At 36.4% G+C, this 20922-nt stretch overlaps 1 protein-coding gene across 7 annotated transcripts in view; it reads right to left on the bottom strand.

Moving 5' to 3' along the window:
• The window catches only part of LOC112452957 (regulating synaptic membrane exocytosis protein 2-like), a 164585-nt gene that overhangs the window by 110546 nt on the left and 33117 nt on the right, over window positions 1–20922 (bottom strand). For all 7 annotated transcript variants that reach the window (XM_025013438.1, XM_025013436.1, XM_025013437.1 and 4 more), the window contains exons 2-3: window positions 16845–17172; window positions 4142–4232 (exon numbers count right to left, since the gene is read on the bottom strand). In XM_025013438.1, coding sequence (XP_024869206.1) covers window positions 4142–4232; window positions 16845–16871 — 118 coding nt within the window. In that variant the 5' untranslated portion in view covers window positions 16872–17172. The remainder of the gene's footprint in view (window positions 1–4141; window positions 4233–16844; window positions 17173–20922) is intronic.

Raw genomic sequence — 20922 nt, 5'->3', positions numbered from 1 at the left:
CGGGCATATTGTATGGAGCCAGGTACTCCTAGGTGTAAATAATAGTTACTATTCCATTGGTCCCCTTCCGTTACGTTCGCCCCGAGGGCATCCGCATCCCTCTCGTATCGTTACCCGGCTGTTTGTACGTGTTCCACCCTTTCCGAACACATGTTCGTATTTTTCATAGAGACATTCAGTTCCCGGCTTGTCGAGTACGCCGCTTTTGTCGAACTTTCGACTCTGTTCAAAAGTTTCCGACTTCGCTCGAGCTCTTCCGTTTATGTCAACTTCACGACTCCATCATCCGACGCCTCGCGTTATCCGGTCACCCTTGCAAATAGCTCAAATTTCTGGCGAGGAAGCGGAATGAAACAGGATGTCGACGGCCATTTTTTTTAGAGACGTAGCCCTTTCTCTGATAATATGTCCCTGATATTTTTCAACACCTCGAAATTGCCTTACGTTTTTCCTGTTTATTTGTTTGATAGAATTGATGTCAAGAGACAGTTTTATAAATATTTCTGTTAATTTAATTTTGATTATTTATTGAAATTATCAGCTTATTACATTTTATTTATAATTCAATGTTATTTATCTAATAATTCTAATATACATAGGTATATATGTATGTGTGTATATATATATATATATATATATATATATATATATATATATATATATAAATGTAGAATTATGCCTTACAGATATATAGAATTATTACTATATCATAAAAGAGATTCCGTTGTCAGTTCATACAGTCACTTCATTCATTTCGTAGATTTATTGTTTTGTAAATCCATATGACGCATTCCGAACGTATTTCACGGTAATCAATCATTATAAATACCACTTGCGGTTCGGTCTTCTCGTAAGAAGACAAAGTAGGATATCACTCGTCTACATTATCCGTTAATCAGCACGATTATCTGAGAGATAAAGCCGCCATATCCGCCGGGTTAACTAGCGTGTTTTACAGGAGTTTTACTGAGAGGTATCCGTTTCTCCTCTTTAGGGTTGGATCGAAGAGGTTCAGTGGGTGCAGTAGCGAGCTCTGCAGAAGGTTATAGGCGAAATTCCCAGGAAACTCTCAAACTACGAATCTCCGCCAATAGACGAGGCGCAGTCGAATCGTCGTGCGGAGGTCGGAAACGCAGGGGACGAAGCGGATTAATTACAACTGCCCGTTTCGCCGGTGGAACGACGAAAACGGTTAACTCACTTCCCTTTACGTCTGATCGTTTGTGATTGCGATTAAAGGCTTAAACATCATTACTTAACGATCGAGCGAACAAAACGTGTATTAAACCCGAGGAAATAGAAGATCGATCTTCGCAAAGCCGGTCTTGTCAAAAGACTTATCGTATTCCTTCCTTCTCGCAATTGTCACGTATTGTCGTAAGAATTATTATCTTTTTTCAGAATGTGAGAATTTAGTCCCTGATGTTGGAAGTTTTAGCAATTAAGGTATAACTCATAATTTCGATGAATTATTCTACAACATAAAATAATTTACCGCAAAATAATTTTATTTTTTTAATTAGTCCAACAAATCTACTTGCAAATAAGCTTACGTGTAGGTATTAATATCTATCTCTTTTATATGGATGCATCGAGCAAATCTTGGTGTAATATTTTTATATGTATATGATTTCTGTCTAAAATATCACAGAATATTAGATGATAATAAATCAGGTAGCTTCATTTAAGGGAACAGATATAAAGACAAATTTATTATTATGCGGCATTAAAATACTTTAATGCGAAAGTAGTAATACGAGATAAAAAGGGAAAAATTTGCGGTACGATTCACGTCACGGAACAGGTATATTAAGCTATTTAAGCCAAATTATCAGAACACAAAAAATTTTATATAGAATTAATTTGCTAATTATTTGCTATTTTTTGCTTTTAAAAGTAATTTTTTTGCTCCAGCTATTAAAAAGTTACGAAGGGCTGAATAGCTTCACCCTCCTCGGGGGTGGGGGCTGGATAAGCTATCCAGCCCTTTGTAAATTTTTAGTAGCTGGAGCAAAAAAATTACTTTTAAAAGCAAAAAATAGCAAATAATTAGCAAATTAATTCCATATAAAATTTTTCGTGTTCTAATAATTTGGGTTAGATAGCTTAATATACCTTCACGGAACGTGGAAAATAAGTCCCATTAGAGGGGAAAACTTTCTTTGCACCCCATCGAATTTCTGTCGTTTAAATCCTACCCCGTATAGTCGAGTTTAGTTCATTTACAATTAGAGAGTATTTTTACACAATGCTCCTTTCCCATTTATTTTTGTTAGTGTTTTTTCTGGGATTAAAATAAAATAAGCTCGACGAGATTTTTTTGGGATTTTCTACTATATTGCTCTCGAATCTCTCTCTCTCTCTCCCCCCCCCTCTCTCTCTCGATTAGTGGATTTTCTTTCGAATATATTGCTTTGTTTTGCACAGCAATGAAGATAAATTCGTATGCATTGCATTTGTACAGATTATACCGCCAGGTTTCTTTATTTCCCCTCAAAGGCAAAGTGATAATCCACGAAATCCGAAAAATTTGGATAAATCTGTAAAATTGTATTGCAGCAATTATACGCAAATCAGTTTCACCTCTCGTCTCCGATCGACGATAGAATCGTTTGATAATCGAGCTCGCGAATGTTCTCCGATCGAATTTCTTTTGACAAATCGACTATGAATGATGCATAGTGTGTGCGGTAGTTTCGTATATTCCTTTGAACTCGCAAAGTAACCTTTAAACTTTCGCCATTTCTGTGAAAATACGATTGTAAGTTGAGATTTTCTGGGTGTGTGTGTGTACATACGTGTATGTGTGCGCGCGAGTATTCCAGTGTCCTATGTCGAGTAATGTAAAAAAATGTAAATGGAATTCGTATACCTTCCCTCTTAACGAAGAAAAGGCATTAAAAGTCTTACGCAAGCACGGGACTATTAATTATGTTTGGCGATTACAGCGATAAAATACAAGGTAGTGAAATGCGAAAAAAAAACGCACTTAAAATATTATTACATCTATTAAAAAGTCATCAACGAAACGCAAAGACGAAGTGGAGCAAAGTAATTTTACTCAGTCGTGAAGAGGACAAATAAGTAAGCTTATTAACAAAAACTGACCGACAAAAGCTCTCGATTGATCGACACACTTAACAACATTACATTGATAAATGGCCGCATAATGTTTCTTCGACTCGTTGGCGGCATATATAAATCAAATAGACAGTATTGTATCGAGACACGGTTGCGTACGGCCGCGCAGGTGTGTCGAGACTCGAAACAATTATTGCCGCTGCGGTGCATCCTGATGCGCCTGGCGCAGCGCATTCGTCCCTTTTAATATTTCTGCCGCAGCGGCGGAGTACGTGGTATACGGCGCTTTGCGTCGTGCAAAATGAGAAGAAAAGGAAAATGCGCGCTACCGATGAAAAGCATGGAAACGCCCTTGTCCGACTCTCTCTGTCCTCGACCCTCATTGGCCTCTCCCCGAGCTATACACACTTCTCTCCGCGTGCTTTCATCTTCCAACGCAGCGCCTCACCGTATAATTGGACAAACATGGGCTGATATTTATGCAAGTGTTATGTCCGACGTGAAACGCTGTGTGCACGTTACTCACGGTTATACGCACGAAATTCCGTGGATTGGAGTGCGCCGCGAGAGAGATTGTCGTGAAATAAAAATGCCCGCGGAAAACGAAATCACTCTCGAGTAGACGCTTCCACGGTCAGGTCAGGGAAAACTGCATGGATGAATTTGAAGGGACGTAACTTGAAATTGCGAAGAGAATAAGACGGAAAGAAATTGTACAATTTCGATCGTACGATATTCAAACGCGTTTTACGATTTGCGCTGACAATGAATTGGTCGTTGCTGTTAATGGGAAAGTATGTAAAGTAAGCTAAAGTTTCTTTGAAATGCACTTCTGGAAGATACGGAATAAGATCCGGAAATGGAGTCGGTCTCTTAAAATAAGTAGTTTATAGTAATGTTTCAATGCGAATTGTTCTCTCGTGCATAATTTTGTTATTGATGTGAAGAAAGTTAACATTAAACGAATAAAAATGAAATTGAGAAAATTATAAACTATTATAATAATCGTGTGCGGTTTAATGCAAACATTAGAGTAAAGATAAACGAGGACCACACTTACCTTTTCCCGTCATGTTCCAGGTTAGAAATTTACTTAAGGTTCCACTTTCTTCTGTCTTTACTTCCTGTTGCTTCCCATCCGAAATTCCCATCTGTAACATAAACAATACTCAATTTAAATTTTAATACTCAATTTGAAACGTGATTGCTCGCACAGTAGAATAATAGTCAAAACATGTATTACCTCTCCATTGCGATTTTTATTAGTATAACAAACTTTTTTTTGTCAAGAATTTTTTATTATAATTTTGATTATAAATTAGTAATTATAAATAATAGTTTTATATCTATATTTAGCATTATTCAACTATAACATTTAAAGATTTGTCTTTAAAATTTGCGTAAAATTTTTTATTAATGATATCTCTATAATATATTATTTCTTAATTCGCAAAGAATTGAATAGGTTTTTTCTCATAAAATGTAAATTCAAAGAAAGTATAATTAATAAGTTAGAATTAAGCTTATCAAATATACCTGCCGATGTTACCGATAGTATGCTAACGAGACATGATATTTAAGCATGGAATGACCTAATTCGTAATCTGATCCTCGTTTACTTGGGTATCCTTGACCCGGTGAACGTAAACATTAATTAACATCTGACTCATAGATCTCTCATAGGTCGTGTGATATTTTCGAATTCTGTTTGATTACACAAGAAGAAATGTTAAGACGCTCAGAAAGTGGTCGTTAAAACCTTCTGCCATAAACAAAAACTTAGCAAGTAACTTACTTAAAGTTGAGGCTACATATATGATATATTTTTGGTTTACGTATATATACGCGTTTTATCAGAATATTATTACAATACTTCACAAAAATTACCGCTGTGGGTTTGAACAACTTGCAAACCTCGGAGATATTAGTCAAGACACATATCGTGGTCTCCTCAAATCCCTCGACAGAATGATAAGAACTTTCAAAAGCCTATGTGTGCATTATTTTATGCAAAATGTGCGAATAAGTTAGTAACAGACTGAAACATTATTTTTATTTTATCATCTCCGACAATTTAGGTTTTGGAAATTCTAATAATTTTTTTTTTAGTATTAGGAGAGTATGTGAGATATTTTATTTGTAATTTATTTAATTATTTAATAAATTTCAATTATTTGCAATTTATTATAAAATCAAATAAGAATCGAAATCGTCCAATAAATATGATAACGCAGTAATTTAGGTACTTATATTAATTAATACATTATCGAATCATTAAAATGTTTTAAATATTCTTTTAAATATTTATAAGAGAGAGAAATTATGAAAAGATAATATTTACTGATTTCATTACTAGAAAGATATTATATAATAGCTCATATCCGCAATAACAACAACTATTTAATAATTCTCGTGGCATTATATATTGCGTTATCAAATAGAATAAATATAATAAATTAAATAAATTATACAACATAAAATACAATAAATCGACATAATTTCGGTGTATAATAATTAATTAAATTTTGTTTTATATCTCGCTATATAAAGAATCGAGAAAATCCGTACCGAAATAAAATATCGTAGACCAAACCCAAGGATACCGCATGAAAAACGGCAAAATTCAATTTTCTTTTCTGCTTCTTCAGAAAATGAGAAAAACGGCTATTTCTTCTGAAAGATTTCTGTTCCTCCGCGAACACCAAACGTTCTCTCCGAACTTCGAGCATGTCGTGGTGACCTTTGAAGTAGGACGATAGTAAATATCTTTACAGGTACAAGCGAGTCCATGCGAAAACCAATTTCGTAATCGAGATGTAAATTGCACCGCATCTGGCCGATTGCCCAGCTCTTTCTCTCTCTTCTTCCCTTCCCCCCCCCCCCCTCTCTCTCTCTCTCTCTCTCTCTTTCTTCGTTCCCCATCGAACTTTGCTTTCTGTTTGTGACATGCACCTTCGGTGCCTCAAGCTCTTCTTATCCGAGGTACTCACCGCTCACTCGCTCGTTCTACTCTGCACGTGCAAACACACTTCCCTTATACCCCGGCTATATTATTTGGCACGTTGAGCGTGGCATAATGCGAGCTCCATTTCTGGAACGATTCCAGCGGTCGGAAACAGCCGGTGGGACACCGCCACCGATTTGATCCCGGTTGCCTCCTGATGAAATGCGGCAACGCGAATAGGTATACATACACATGAAGAATATTAAACACGTGGCAGACCACGACCGCTCCATTCTCATTTCTACCGTGTGCGTGTCATTTTGCTGATCAGCGCAGCTCTTGCACGCGGAGCCTTTATGTCGTTATTAAGTTCGACGTTTGATTTGCAACGATTGATTGCAACGCGTATAATTTGCAATAACTACCATCGATCTCGTAGCAGCAAAATAACCGAGTCACACTGCTATAAATAAATTCTTTGTTTAAACTATGAATCGGAGTATTTCGATCTGCAGGAAACAGAGAGAAATTCTGAATATAGACGTATAATATGTTCGACATTTCGGATATTTTAACTAATCATGATTGCGGTTGCGAATAAATTTATTCTTAAAATATTTAAATTTTGAAAAGATTGCACTTCTACATTACTTTGATCTTTGGATGCTGTATCGTGTGTGTCTACTCCAATCACGCATAAATACTATATTTTGCGAAAGTACAGACAACAATGTGCGTTGCAATTGTTGCAATTATTGATATTGATATCACGAACACAATTCTATCTTGTCAAAAAGCGTGACTTATTACATTTTGCGTTATTGAAATCTTATTGCCACAGTTATTGTAAATTGCACAGTAAATTGCGAAGACGTATATCAAGTCTGATTTTCTAACGCTCCGCGTTGTTAATTGCCTAATTTATAAGCGCACGTACGAGGAACGATATATTCTCGTGCTCCGAAATTTATGTATCAGAAATTCTCAACATTTACATTTCTCGCGATAGGAGTTGTCGAATAGCGACCGTGTTACCGATAGCACGATGTCGCATTTGCGAACGTTATGACGCGCATAACTGAAGTTCCGTCCGAGTTCGAGTGCCGTGCCGTTCCGCATGCAGTTCGGCGCAATCGTCTGCCAGCTGGATTTAATCGGCAACATGCCTTATCCTGCTACTATATATGGCGCTGCAAAAGAACGGAACACAGAGGGCTAGAAAACTCGCCCGGGTTCTCGTAAATTACAGCAGTTGTCCTTCCATGAGTATTATCACTCCTGATGTGATAAACAATCACATATATTTGAGCCATTTTATCTAATGTTTCTGTAGGCATGGAACGTTTCTCTTTAGTACGATAAATCCTCTTTTTACTCGCATTTTCAGAAATACTTCTTTTTATCTTTGAGATTAATATGGCATAATTTTTACTGTACAATCAAAAAATTTTTTTGTATTGTTTGTGATGTTTATGATATATTTCCAACAACTCTAAATCCATATAATAATAAATAGATTAATAATTATTAATTAAAATATTGCATCCCATAAATAAGGCAGTATAAAAGGGATCTTGAATTATTTTTTAGCTCACACACAAAAGACTTTTATCGCCAGGAAATTTAAAATTTAAGATTAAGATGGCAAGAAGTTGTAAATAATAGTGGAAAATATATTTTGGATTAAAATTAAAGTGCCAACATTTTTTGTTTTATTTCAAAAGTATCTCGAAAAAACCGCATTACTTATGATTACTGGAATGATCTAATATCGCTGAGTGCAATGTGTAATTTAAGAATATTATTTCGTGTAGCTTCTAAGCGTCTAACATATACAGTTAAACGCAACAGTCGGCACTCTCATGGACGGTCACGATTCGCATCTGCACATATAGCACGTAATTTATGACATCGAGAGAAGTATAATCTCATGATAGATGAAAATGGCAACGTGTCCGCGTTTGTGTAGACACTCGCGGAAACTATCGCATTCGCGTCCGCTTTCTGACTTATTGGTCACTACGGCCATGATAAATAACCGTATTAAGTTGAGAGCGTGCGAAAGGAAAATCCGCAATGAGAGAGTAAATGAAAAAAAAAAGAACTGCGTCCCGCATCGAGAATTAAATTGTGTCGTAGCTAGCTAGCTCAAATTGGAGTTAATTAAATGTGTATTCACACGTGGAAAGTACGTTAACGCTGATGTTTATTAGAAATCAAAGAGCGAGTGCTTTACTGAAAGTATCTTTAGTCTTGTGAATTAACAAATCGCATACTAATTAGAAAATATCAATAGCCGATATAATTCCAAATTATGTCATATCGCAAGTGTAAAGTTTATCTGCAGTTAATTAGGAAGCTAGAGTCTTTATATTCATGATTTAATAATAAACATGATTACAAATATCTTTTATTGCACTTTTTGTTGAACTCTACGATATGTAAAGACGTTAGACTCAGCCAATATTTAGTTTCAGAAAATTTTCTTTTTATTATGTGACAATCTCTCTTTAATAGAAAATTTTAAAGATAATAGTTACTTGTTTTACCAACTGAAAATTATGTAAACAGTTCGTCAATAAAATATGAAATTAACGTTAAATGCAGCTTTTTACGATTGTATTGACATCGGTGAGCGTGAAACGCATATAGGATCGGAAAAAAACAATCGGAATAAATAAAAGAAAGAGATATAAACATGCCCCAAATAATATTTTCCAGCACGCCAAAATAACACGACCTATCGAATGACGAATGATGTGGTTTCATTGAAAAATAGGATTTCGCGTATGGATTACGTTCAATGCGTATATAGCATTGAACAGCCGACGTTTTCTCCGATTTATCGGAAATCTTTTCTGTATGTATTCAAAGAGCACGGCTCTATAAAATTGTTTTCTCTATTCCGATAAGATAGATAGAAAGCTTAGCTCGTCGAGTGAATATTCTCCAGCGCATTTATATTTCACCAGATAATACACCAGAAAATAAACGGTCTTTAATTTCGGACCACCAAATGGCGGTATAACGTTTGTCTGCATAATTCCCCGCGGCATATTTTTTGCTGAAATGAGAGCGACCATGGGGCTTTTTAAAATTAGCAGTCATAAGTTTAAGAATGATATTACACACCTTAATTATGTTATGTCGAGGGTTCGGCACTAATGGGCGAAGTTTTTCGGATCGTAATAGCGAAAGTCGGCGTTCTTTCACTGGCACTACGCTTTTATCGCTATTTTTACGCGAGGCTACCATTAAATGCTTCCCGCCCAGCATAATAGTGCAATGTTTTCTAAGTTGAAGTTTCTTGGACGGGAATTTTTCTTGAAAGTGCAACTTTTTACGGCGAACAGGATAACAGGGATAACTAATCATACCGTGAGCTAAAATGTCGATTTAAAATAGAATTAAGCTATTATATATAATAAGTAATATAGTATTTTATCACGCTTTTATATATTTAATCGAATAATAATATAATCATTACTAATTCTAGAATTTTAGAATTACAATGCTAGAAATAGATTAATAAAAAATGTTATATGTTAATAATCTTCTTGTATTCTTCATTTGCTCTGCTAATAACGCTTCTGAGGAACGCGAGGAAATCTTACGAGGTAAAATTTAGACTGCAGTTACATTGCAGTATTTTGCAAGACATTAATTCGACGAATTATTTACAGCGAAAAAATATTTTAAACCTTCCACGTCTTTTCTCACCGCACAGTCTTTATTTGTATTCGTGCGTGTAATATTAAACAACATCACAAAAATGCATGTTATACGAATTCTCATAGAAAGAAAATAGTTTAACTTATTAATAATACAAACAATAATATACCGTGAAAAGAGAATAATAAATATCGACAAATATTGCCGAAACAACTCGAAGATTATGTCGCTGGAAAATATATGCGCATGACAATTTATGCCAGAAAGCATGCTGAGCTATATTAACAAGCCGATAATTGTCCATTCATACAGAGGACTAATTCCATCGACACCTAACGATCAAACGACAAATTAATTAACAGCCGAATGAGTCGCAAGAACAAAGGTAGTAGCATGTAAACGTGTTAATGACGCGAGCAATTGCACGTCACCGGCGGGCTTTTAAGCTACCTTCGACACCTGTCGACTTTATGGCATCGCGTCGGGAGCCTCGTAAAGCTGCGACGTAATCGTTGCCGAGCATGTACTTTCCAGTAGCGAAACGCGATCTTCGGATTGAGTTATAATAATTTGAGCCTTTAAATGTCAGAACATGTTTGCCGCCGAACATCGAGTTGAAGCTACATCCCTACGGCGACGCGACGTGCCAAAGCGGAGCTATCGATTTTTGTACACTCATATAAAGAAATGGATGGGAGTAAAGGGTGCATATGCAGACTGTAACAGCTTTTCTCGTTTTTTTTTGTCCAGATATGAAGTGCCTGCTTTGAGTCGTTTTTTTAAAGAAGAAGTTAGGTTCGCACGACCTACTTCGATGAGGAGCCGTTAATACCACGAGGCGCACGCTTGAATTGAAATACGTAGTCGCAAAAATGCAAATAATGGATTTTCCAGTTTTTATTGGATTGTTCTTGTCGCACGTGGCGCGAATTAATTCCGTCTGAACATTTTTCCCGCTCTCGTATAGTGTGACGATAATTCATTCATTGGAAAACGATCGACCGGTAATGATTTGATAAAATTTTACGTTCTCGCTGGTCATTATGTTGAATTGCGTGTTAAAACGCAACGTGACACTTCACCTTTCGCGCGACAGGTTCATTTCGATTCGCGTTTATAGAGAAACATGTAATACGGATAATTAAATCTTTGATAAATTAGGGAAAAGGTCACAGTTTTCTTCCTGTGTTTTTCCCTCTCTCGACAGAAACAGGAAGAAAAGCTGTAGGCTAAAGGAAAAATGTGTGACTGTTAATGAAATTGCGCGTCAATCTCGAGTGGTCGCACGGTGGCGCAGAAAAAAACGAGTGTGTTAGAATTTGTCCGATAACGCGCGGTATGAACGCACCGGATGTATTCGAGCAATAGTATACGCAGCGTTGTAAATGGTGTGTAAAAGATTTTTCCCGATAAATCTACACTCACAGGAAAATGCGTTCACTCTTCAATGAGAGGGTATTATCCTGAAGAACAACTTTCTCGGGGTTGAACGATCTCTTACAAAAATTAGAAATGACGGCAATTAAAGATCACTATATTGATCTGATTTTAATTTTGAAATAAGGTTAACCCTATACTACATTATGTGATTTTTTTCAACGTAATTATTCGCGTGGGATGTATTTTACATCTCAACATTATATCTAAATTTTCTCTTTGATAATTTATAATTAAATAAAGGTTGATAATATTCTATATTATATCGCATCTCTAAAAGAATACTGTCACAACTCAAAAATTCACAATTTTCAAGAGAGAGAAAAAACAAATGTATTTCAATTCGTTTTTAATTGTGAGATAACTAACGCAATTACAATTATGATATTTTTTTATAATGAAACTTATACTGTTTCTTGAAGAGGTCTGTTGTGATTCACTTGTCAATTCACTTATGAGTATTATGACTCTTTATCCGGGAAACCGCAATGTAACCAGTTAAAAGAATAATGACACTTCTTCTACTCCGTGCAGCAGATTTCATATAGGTAGGTGTGACTCTATTCTAGCACGTAGGTAACATTTTAGACATACTTTTTATGGGGTTAACTCAAAATCGAAATTTTTTAAATTGTGACAGTGTATTCTTCTATAGGGATGCGATATCTTCTAGATAAAAATAAGTGCAAAACTTCTTCTTTAATTGTGAAACAATTTTTTTGCAAAATTTAATCGATAAAATATAATAGTATAAGAATATATAAAAATATATTTTACTTTGTCAGTTTATTACATTTCTATAAAACTACATAAATATGGTGTATTTACATCCTACGCGAGTAACATGTTAAGCGAGAATAAGTCACAGTTAAGGAAAAGGTCACAGTTTTCTTCCTGTCTCTCGACAGAGACAGAAAGAAAAGCTGATGTAGGCTATTTTTGTAAAATCCTCAAAATACTTTACAATTCACGGCAGATTATCACATTTCCTATTACATTTATAATGAAAACACTCAATACAAATTTAATTGCATATGAAATAAGAATTAGGAAATCGTTGAATATATCCAATAAAAAAATTATATGCATCTAAAACAGTAATGACTCTTCAATATAATGTTAAATAAAAATGTTCTTTAAACATACATCTAAATTCACATTATGAATTATTTATTACAAGACTTAAAGCGAGTACGTGTATGTAAACGACAATAATGTACAACGAGAACAGTTCGCCGATATAGAAAATATGAAGTACTCGGGAACAGTGAGCGGCCGCCGCGCCGCAGGGAAATAACGAAAGAGAATAAGAAAGCGTCGTGCCAGCGACAACTGTATTACTACGGCATTTACTTACAATAATGTATAGCAATACATTTCCATCTGAAAACGCTGCATTAAAGCGCGATCATAACTGGGAAGCCGTCTAGTGCGTGGGTGTAGCCGGTGTAGCACGCGCTGCATTTTCCCATACAATTTCCACGACGAAAGGAAGGTGTAAAATCGCGCGAGATCCGACCTTTTGTCCTCGTTCTCAAGTTTCTAGAGTTTCTCGCTTTTGCAAAACGTTACGATCAGCCCACGGCGAAGGGGAAACGCGCGTCAGCGGAAAATTTTCGTCGGGGCGCGGCTTGCGTCATGGGGATCGGTTTGCACTAACTCTCGTAACGTTTATGATTTTTCTCGAGAGGATGAGCCTATATTCTTTTCGCGTGGCGCTGAAAATGACAAGCTTGCGGACTCCAGTTGTTAGCACTGATACAGCTTTATGACGAAAGTTTGTTAATAAAAGTTTGCTTACGGTATTGCCCTTTGGGTGAAGAGACGTGAGGAAGGGGGAAGGGGGGCGGGGTGATGATTTAGTAGGACGACATAGATTTCATGCCTTCGCTATGCAGATGAGAGACGCGGGAAAAGTTGGAAATTCCGGTCCCATAAGAGAACGAGTATGAAGATGACTGGCAAAGCATCGCTTTTAACGAGATTACGCCTCATTTTGTCGCGCCGTGATATACGCTTAGCACTTTGAAGAAATTTTGAATGAAATCGCGAAATTGCAAGCAATTGAAAAGAAGAGTACGAAAGAATGATAAAATAAAGTCGCATACGAAGAGCGATATTCTAAATAGAATTACGGGACATTCTATTTTAAGACGGAAGTCTCAATTCGATATCTTTTTATTTTTAATCGCGCTAGTTTTTTTATTCTCATACCGCGACCAATAAATAAATAATTCTTATAAATAAAAGGCGCCCCTCTAAATATGTATATAAGTTGCAAGCATAATACAAAATCAGGCATTTTATAAGATGCCTAGGCCTTTTACGGCATAACGAGAGTTTTAGAAAATAAATTAAAGTTTAGAAATGATTTTTGTACATACCATGCATAATTTAAAAAATTTGTAAGTATATGCGTGGGCGGAGCCCCTCCCCCGCCTAGAAAAACTAATCTAACTCCAAGCCTATTCCTAAAGAAATTGAAATTTGGTTGAAGTAGGCTTGGAGTTAGATTAGTTTTTTTATGCGGGGGCGCAGCCCTTCTCCCGCCTACATGTGTACTGTCTATACACACCTATCAGCAAATTACTTCTCTTAGCACTGACACAAACTGTTATATTTCTCAAATATCTAAGCGAAATCTATGCATTATAAGTTAGGTACACACACGACATTATGCCGGCTTATTATAAAATGCCTGATTTTGTTTATGCCTACGCCCTGCAACATATATAAAGCTTAATATTTGTGTCACAATATTTATATTATTTACAATGTATACAGCACGGAAAATGTCAAAATAATATTTTCATTATCGATTCGCCGAAAATGAATTCATGTTTTACCCGTCGTGGATGGAATACCAAATCATGCATATGCTTTCATATTTCACTCGTCGCGCATTAACAATTGATCTCTTCAGAGACTGACTACGCGTATAATAAATATTAACACGCGCAACGAAATATATACGAAACCTGTCTGATGTTTGATGTATAATTTTGGTGCAGGCACCCGATTCCCGTGTTGGCGATGAAAATAACGGCGGAGTTCAAGAAGAATCGCCAAGAGAGTTTTGCCGATATCGCGACTATAAAAAGCGAACCCCCCTCCCCCCGCTATATCACGATCGACCTTTGAGGCCATTGCCGAATATTGAAACCATCGGGGAACAAATAAATAAGCTAGCGCCATGGGTTCGATAAATTTCGAAACGATCGCTTGATAAACACAGCCGGTATCCTCTTCCGCGCGATAGACATCCGACTGGAAGCTAGAACATCCGCGCGCGCATATGAAATGAGAGAAGAAGAAACGCGATCGTAAAACAAGATAAGCTCGAACACGATGCTTTTCAATATCTAAACAAAGAAAAAAATAAATGAAAACTTTTTTGAAAAAGTTGGAAAATAAATATATGAGAAGAATAAATCGGACATCAAACTTATGAGAGTTTATATATATGTATATAAGGGTAAAATGCGTTATATTGCTACAATTCTTTTAAAAGTATATCTTATATTTAAATTAAAATTCTTCAATTATAAAAAATAGAAGCAGCGTATGTGTACTGGAAACATTCACATCTCTTGAACATTTGTATAGTAATGTTGCAAGAACTTTGTTGAGAATTTTCCATAAAGCATAGAATAATTTAACAATGTTGCCGGCGAGTTAAAAAAAAGAGCATTAAAGCGAATGTAATAATAGTAGCAAAGTGTCTCCACGACAAAATTTTGCCTGATGTGATTCCAGAAGACATGTAAAAATAAAACAACGCACACCAGACAGACAGAGAGAGAGAGAGAGAGAGAGGAGGAGGAGGAGAAAGAGGAAGACACAGAGTGAAGTAAACAGACGACATGGAAATGAAACGACAAATAAGAAAAACAAATTTACGTGTCAAATATTTAAATTTAAATAGAAATAGAAAATTGAAAATACATTGCAATTATTGTCAATATTACAATTTAAGCAATCACCATTAACTGAAATTGAAAAGTTATAGTCATACGATTCAAATAAATTCAAGTATTAATGTAAATAGAGATGTAAAAGCAGGAAGAAACAGCGGAGATGATACAGCGCGGAAATTCCAAAGCTATCGTGAAGCTAAGAACACAGAGAGCAAAGAGAGGACCGTCGTACAAACATTTTCAGTGGCACCGGCTGGAAGGAACCCCGCGCGCAAAAGCTCTCATTTTGCCGGGTCAGGCCAGGCCAGGCCGCCTTTGGGAAAGCGCGGACATGGGCAAAGAGATTTTCCACTTTCCACAGAGAGAAGCGGGGTGTACATGTAAAGAAACGCCGACTGTGCACGATTAAGTTTATACGCGAGAAGATCAAGGATGTAATCCTTGTGTCATGAGTACACGTGTCGTGAGTGTGAACTTCTTATCTTTTAATAGCGAGTCCGTCGTAGCGTTCTTATTCTGAACTAACCAGCTGAATCAATTTGTTTTAGCAAATATCAAAAGTACAAAGATAAATTTCAGTAATCGCAACGATTTTATCGAAGATGGAAATAAAGATTTTGTTCTTTTCTGTCTTTCTATCTTCTATCTTGTGTATATATATATATATATATATATATATATATATATATATATATACATATATATATAGTAATTATTAAAAAATATATAATTAAATAATCGGTAATATATTATAAATTATCTCACATCATTTTCACGTCATGTTAAATATCGTGACATTTTGCGATCATGACAGCATAACGGTATTAATTTCCAATATCAGCAGATTTTAATATTCAATTTCAATCACATATATCACTGTGACGACGTATATTGTAACATCGTTGATGTTAAAATGCGGGCTTGCGGTATTTCGTTATCGAATACTTAAATTACGCAGCACAATTAACATTAAATGAAGAGTTTTTCATTGACAAAGGGAATGGAAATGTCATGTTAAAGAAAAATTTACAATTCTAATGTGACTTGCGTGACGTAACGGCCGATTTGCATGAATAAAAGCTTTGCGTTGACATTGATCTCAGGACCGATCTTGCCGTACATAATCGCGATCCCGGATCTTAGGCGTAGGTCAGATCTGACGGTATTGGGATCGTCCGGATGCTCCGTATTTCGAGGGGATCGATGCCAACTGTTGAATATTCGATGCTTCGGGACTATCCATGAGGATAAAACCAGTCGTTAAATAACCGGCTACGTACTCCGGGCACGATCTATCGATTATCAGGGTTTTCTATCTTGATTCGATTCATGCGGATCGCCGAGCAACTCCCGCGGTTTCGCTCCCATGATGTAATTACGAACATTTTAGCGTATAATTCGTATCTGCATGGTTTTACATTTCATTAAACGTCTAAAAATACTCGTTCGGAAATAGATGTGATTTCGTTCGCATTCCGATCGACGTATGTGAACGAAACATCATCAGTGTGTATCGAATCAAACTATTCTACGAGATTCAATTCGTGACAATTAGCGTTTTGTAATTTAAGTTTTACTGCAGAATTGTCTCTGATAGCATCAGGCAGCATTATTTTTAATGTTATGTATTAATATTACATTAAAAGCTCAAATTTGACGCTACTTTTATTAAAATTGTGTTAAAAACAGCATGTCAGATTCGGATAAACAGCATAATAAGGAATTTTATAGTCATTAAATAATTTGATATTGTTTTGCATTTAATAAACTTGCTACAATCTCTCGACACTTACCTTCTTCATTAAGGACATGAAATCCATCTTGACGGCTGTTTCAATCTCGCCTATTCTCAATGGAGGAAACAGAGGATTCCTAAATCCCAGTTGCGCCTCTTGTCACTTCCTGATGCTGAGTACCGGCATAAAGGCCCGTGATTGCTGCTGATTCGCGATCGCCGACCTTGGCTCACAGTTCCGTGTGATGTCTTTAGATTTGCAGAATCTTAATTAGCGCAAGATGGAGCCGTGCGGCTCGCCCTTCTGCCGCGAAAGCATCTTCTGCGATCATTATCACTCGCCTTCAAAGAGACACGAAGTGGCTTCGGTGTGTTGTCACGCGACTCTGAAAATGAAGTATCAATGTATTTAATTACGTGCGATTGAACGGAACTCAAGAAGCAAAAGTAGGCCAAGTCCGTCATTAATAACGTTCGTTTTACCTATATATGACTTTAATGTTACAAATGAGTGTGATAAATGATGGACTCGATCCACTTCTGCTTCGAATTACGAGGCTTGATAATGGATTCAGTGATCATCAAAGCTTGTCTCACCGCGAACGGTCTACACTCGTGAAAATGTTTCTGACTTATTTCAAGCGTAGTAAATAGATGTCGACTTTAAAGGCGGTATTGAGGTTTTCAGAAATCCCGCGTCATATATATACCACTTTGTAGTTTACAAACAGTCCTCTCGCAGCTTAGCTGGCTGCTTTGAGAGGTATGTTTGGCTGAACGTAACCTCGTTAGAAAGTTTAGACGCAAACAAATATTTGCGCGCGCAAATTAATATCTGGCTTTGTTTCGTCGCATACGGGACGTCAGCGCCTGAGAGCGAGCGCATACATGTTGTGAGATGATTAATCTTACTTTTCCTAACAACGACAATCCGATATTTTAGATATCTGAAAATTGTTACGTTAATAGCTTAGTTTCTAAGCACCGACGTCTCGCAAAATTACGTTATTTGGCTGAAAAAGGCGATAATACGAGAGATGATTGTTATTTTTCATAACGTCGATCTTATTATGATGCAAATTAATTTTTACTTGAAGACGCGTTTAGTCTTTCGTAAAACTTGAAACACTAATATAGTTGTTAGACATTGATAAAACTGACGGAACTTGCTTTATCTCATTTGTGTCTCATATGAAATTGAATTATGAAGTTCCGTTTGTTTATATCACATACGCATATTGTCATACACACACGCACGACGAAAACATAATTCTAAAAGCAAACTAAAAAATATCAGTCTCCAAAATTAATAATTTATTCGCATGAATAAAACATGTTGTAAATTGCAACACACGTTTAAGACAAAAGTTAGTGTTTACATTAATTTCATTCAGCGACAGCACGAACACTAACTCGTATATTATACTTGATAAAAATCTAAAGAAAGTTTAATCAAATATTTTCGTTTGACAAATTGCGACTGCAATTTATGGCAGAGAAAAGTAAAATCCAATTACCAGAATAACGTGGTTGGAATTACGAATTTGAATTATTAAAAGTATAATTCCCTACTGAGGATCGCAAAAAGATATGACAAGACTATAAAGTTTGTTGAACTTAATCAACGTATACCAACGTGCTGGACTTGTCCTCATTAGCTGTAATTTCAATCAAGGAAATCATCCACGCAGCAACTAGAGGCCCTTGATTCCCACAGGCATAGTTGACCACGATGGTACTGTAATTACGAATTCAAACTCCGTAACGATGTTGCATCTAAATTAATAATAAATTTGTACAGACCACACGTATGCGTGTGTGTGTGTGTGTGTGGATGTGCATGTTATTTTGCACTGCTTTTAGGTGATTGTAACCAAAATTTTTTTTTATAATAACGAGGTTTCCGCAGGGATGATTGATCTGTTACAGTCATTTTAGCTTAGTGAACCTACATGGACCGAAGCTCATCATTGTTGACATTCACGCATACTCTAGGCATCATATACGTACTCATATTCAGTTCTTTGTGATTGATAATGCAATGAATACTTGAAAAAAAGAATAGAAGCAAAAGATAATCTCATCTAAAAAGAAGAAGAATAAATTAAAGTCTAGATGTGTTAAAAAGCTTTATTAAATTAAAAATTAAAAAAAAACAATAATAAAGTATTTATATAATCGACCCGTTCTGTTCTTGTATTTTTATCCATAGTTAATTGTAATCATATTATCTTAAACGATTATTATGAATACTTAACAGTATCAAATAATAAATTTAAATTAATATACGTTTTTGCGTACATAAGAGGAGAAACTTTTCTCTTTTACATTAATTTATAAAAACAACGGTATTACTTCTGCAGCAAGTACTTTGAGATTATTAGTTTCCTCAATTAAAAGTTTTCAACAAAATAAATAAGCAATTTAACTAACTATATGTATATTTTTTTCACAAGAAATATATTTGACATCGTACTGCAAACGAACATTTTCTGAGTGGTAATAAACTGCAGCTTATCAATATCAATTGCGAACATCACGAAATTGCATTCGAAAAATTGTTCCGAAAATTCCGTCTTTCGCAAGCGTTAATTAACTCCTCCTACAATTGCGGTAGTTTGGGAAACTTTTGGTTTCGAGGCAGTTCCGGCGCAGCGCGAACTGATTCCAAGCGGCAGGAAGCAGCCAACTTGTCTCGCCCATGTGCGTTTTGGAAGCCGCACTCTCTTTCACGTTGCATTTCGCGCATCAGGCAATTAACCTGCCGCGCTACTACGAGACAAATTTCGGTTGCAACCAAGTTTCATGGTTACGTAAATCATAATAATTGCGATGTAAATGGCTTCGTTAACCGGTTCCGTTCGGCGGGATTAACGCAACGCTGCCGCTTCACCGTCGTTCTAACATCATTGTGGCCAAAATTTGTTATTACCGGCCGGGTCTCTCTCATGCGGTCAGGATTTACGCGTGATATTGCTTGTCGCGCAGTTTCTCTTGGGCATGTACGTAATAGCGTTAAAATGAATAATAAATTGAGATAAATATTCATTAATAGCAGTCGTTACTTGAAGGTATTTTTAGCGAGAGCACAAAAGAATAGAAACAATTTTTTTTCCAAGAAGAGAAAGCGAGAGAGAGAAAGAGAGAGGGCATAATAAAGAGAAAATTTTATATTCGCTCAAGATACGGGCGAAGCTCTTCTAGAGGCAGAGTGAGAACGCAATCAGACGTGGCGATGACACGATTATACTAATTCTCAGAAACGAAAGGAGAGGACGAAGAGGTATCAAAGAGATGAGAGCGACGCGGAAGGAATCGCGCAAAAGAGGATGTCCGAGAGAAAAACGAGGAGACATCGTCGAATGGGCTGGGTGGAACAATGAGCGGAATGGAATTTCAAGCGCCTCTCGCGCTGCGTAATACCCCGGCGTATATTAATTTATCTTATAATGATAGCCCGTCGTGGCGCGCTCACGGAATAATATCCCTTGAACGTGGGCGCTCTGTCGCTCGGATGACGAGAAACTGAGGGACAAGAAGCGGCATGGTATTCGCCCATATTAATTGCCGAAGTTAATATTCGCGTGGGTCGACACACGATCGACGGGGTTAGCGAAGTGCAAAGTTCGGAGCTACTCGAAAATCTCCGACCGGCGCGGGCGTCGCGAGAACCTGCGGAGGAACAACAAAGATCATATCGAATAACACGTTGCCATTTTGTAGATCATTAGAGGATTAAATTCTGCGAGCTACGTTAATTAACGAAGACGTAGGCGGCTTGTTCATATGGGGATGCTAATGACTGGCGTATCTCTCGTGTTCGCGCGGCGAATATGGAGGCGGTTTATTGTCTTACATAATCTTACGTCATTATTAACTGTCGTATCATTTCGTTTCTACTCACATGACATGCATTTTACATTTTTTCTATTCAATATTTCCTACTTTATTTTGAAATAAAATATAAATCTAATCTTTTAATTTCTATTGTGTGTCATGATAATTATATGATACTAAATGATCCTTCGTAAATATTCTTCCATGTTCTTGCTATCAATCAACAACGAGCTATCGGTATTGAGACGATATTATTATCGGATATCAATAACAAGAGAAATTCTAGGAAAATATTCAGA

Source organism: Temnothorax curvispinosus, unplaced genomic scaffold (assembly GCF_003070985.1).
Source record: "Temnothorax curvispinosus isolate PA1 unplaced genomic scaffold, ASM307098v1 QBEX01003877.1, whole genome shotgun sequence".
Taxonomy (NCBI): Eukaryota; Metazoa; Arthropoda; class Insecta; order Hymenoptera; family Formicidae; genus Temnothorax; species Temnothorax curvispinosus.
Note: the sequence above shows the minus strand (reverse complement) of the source record. Positions and strands in the feature narration are given on the sequence as shown.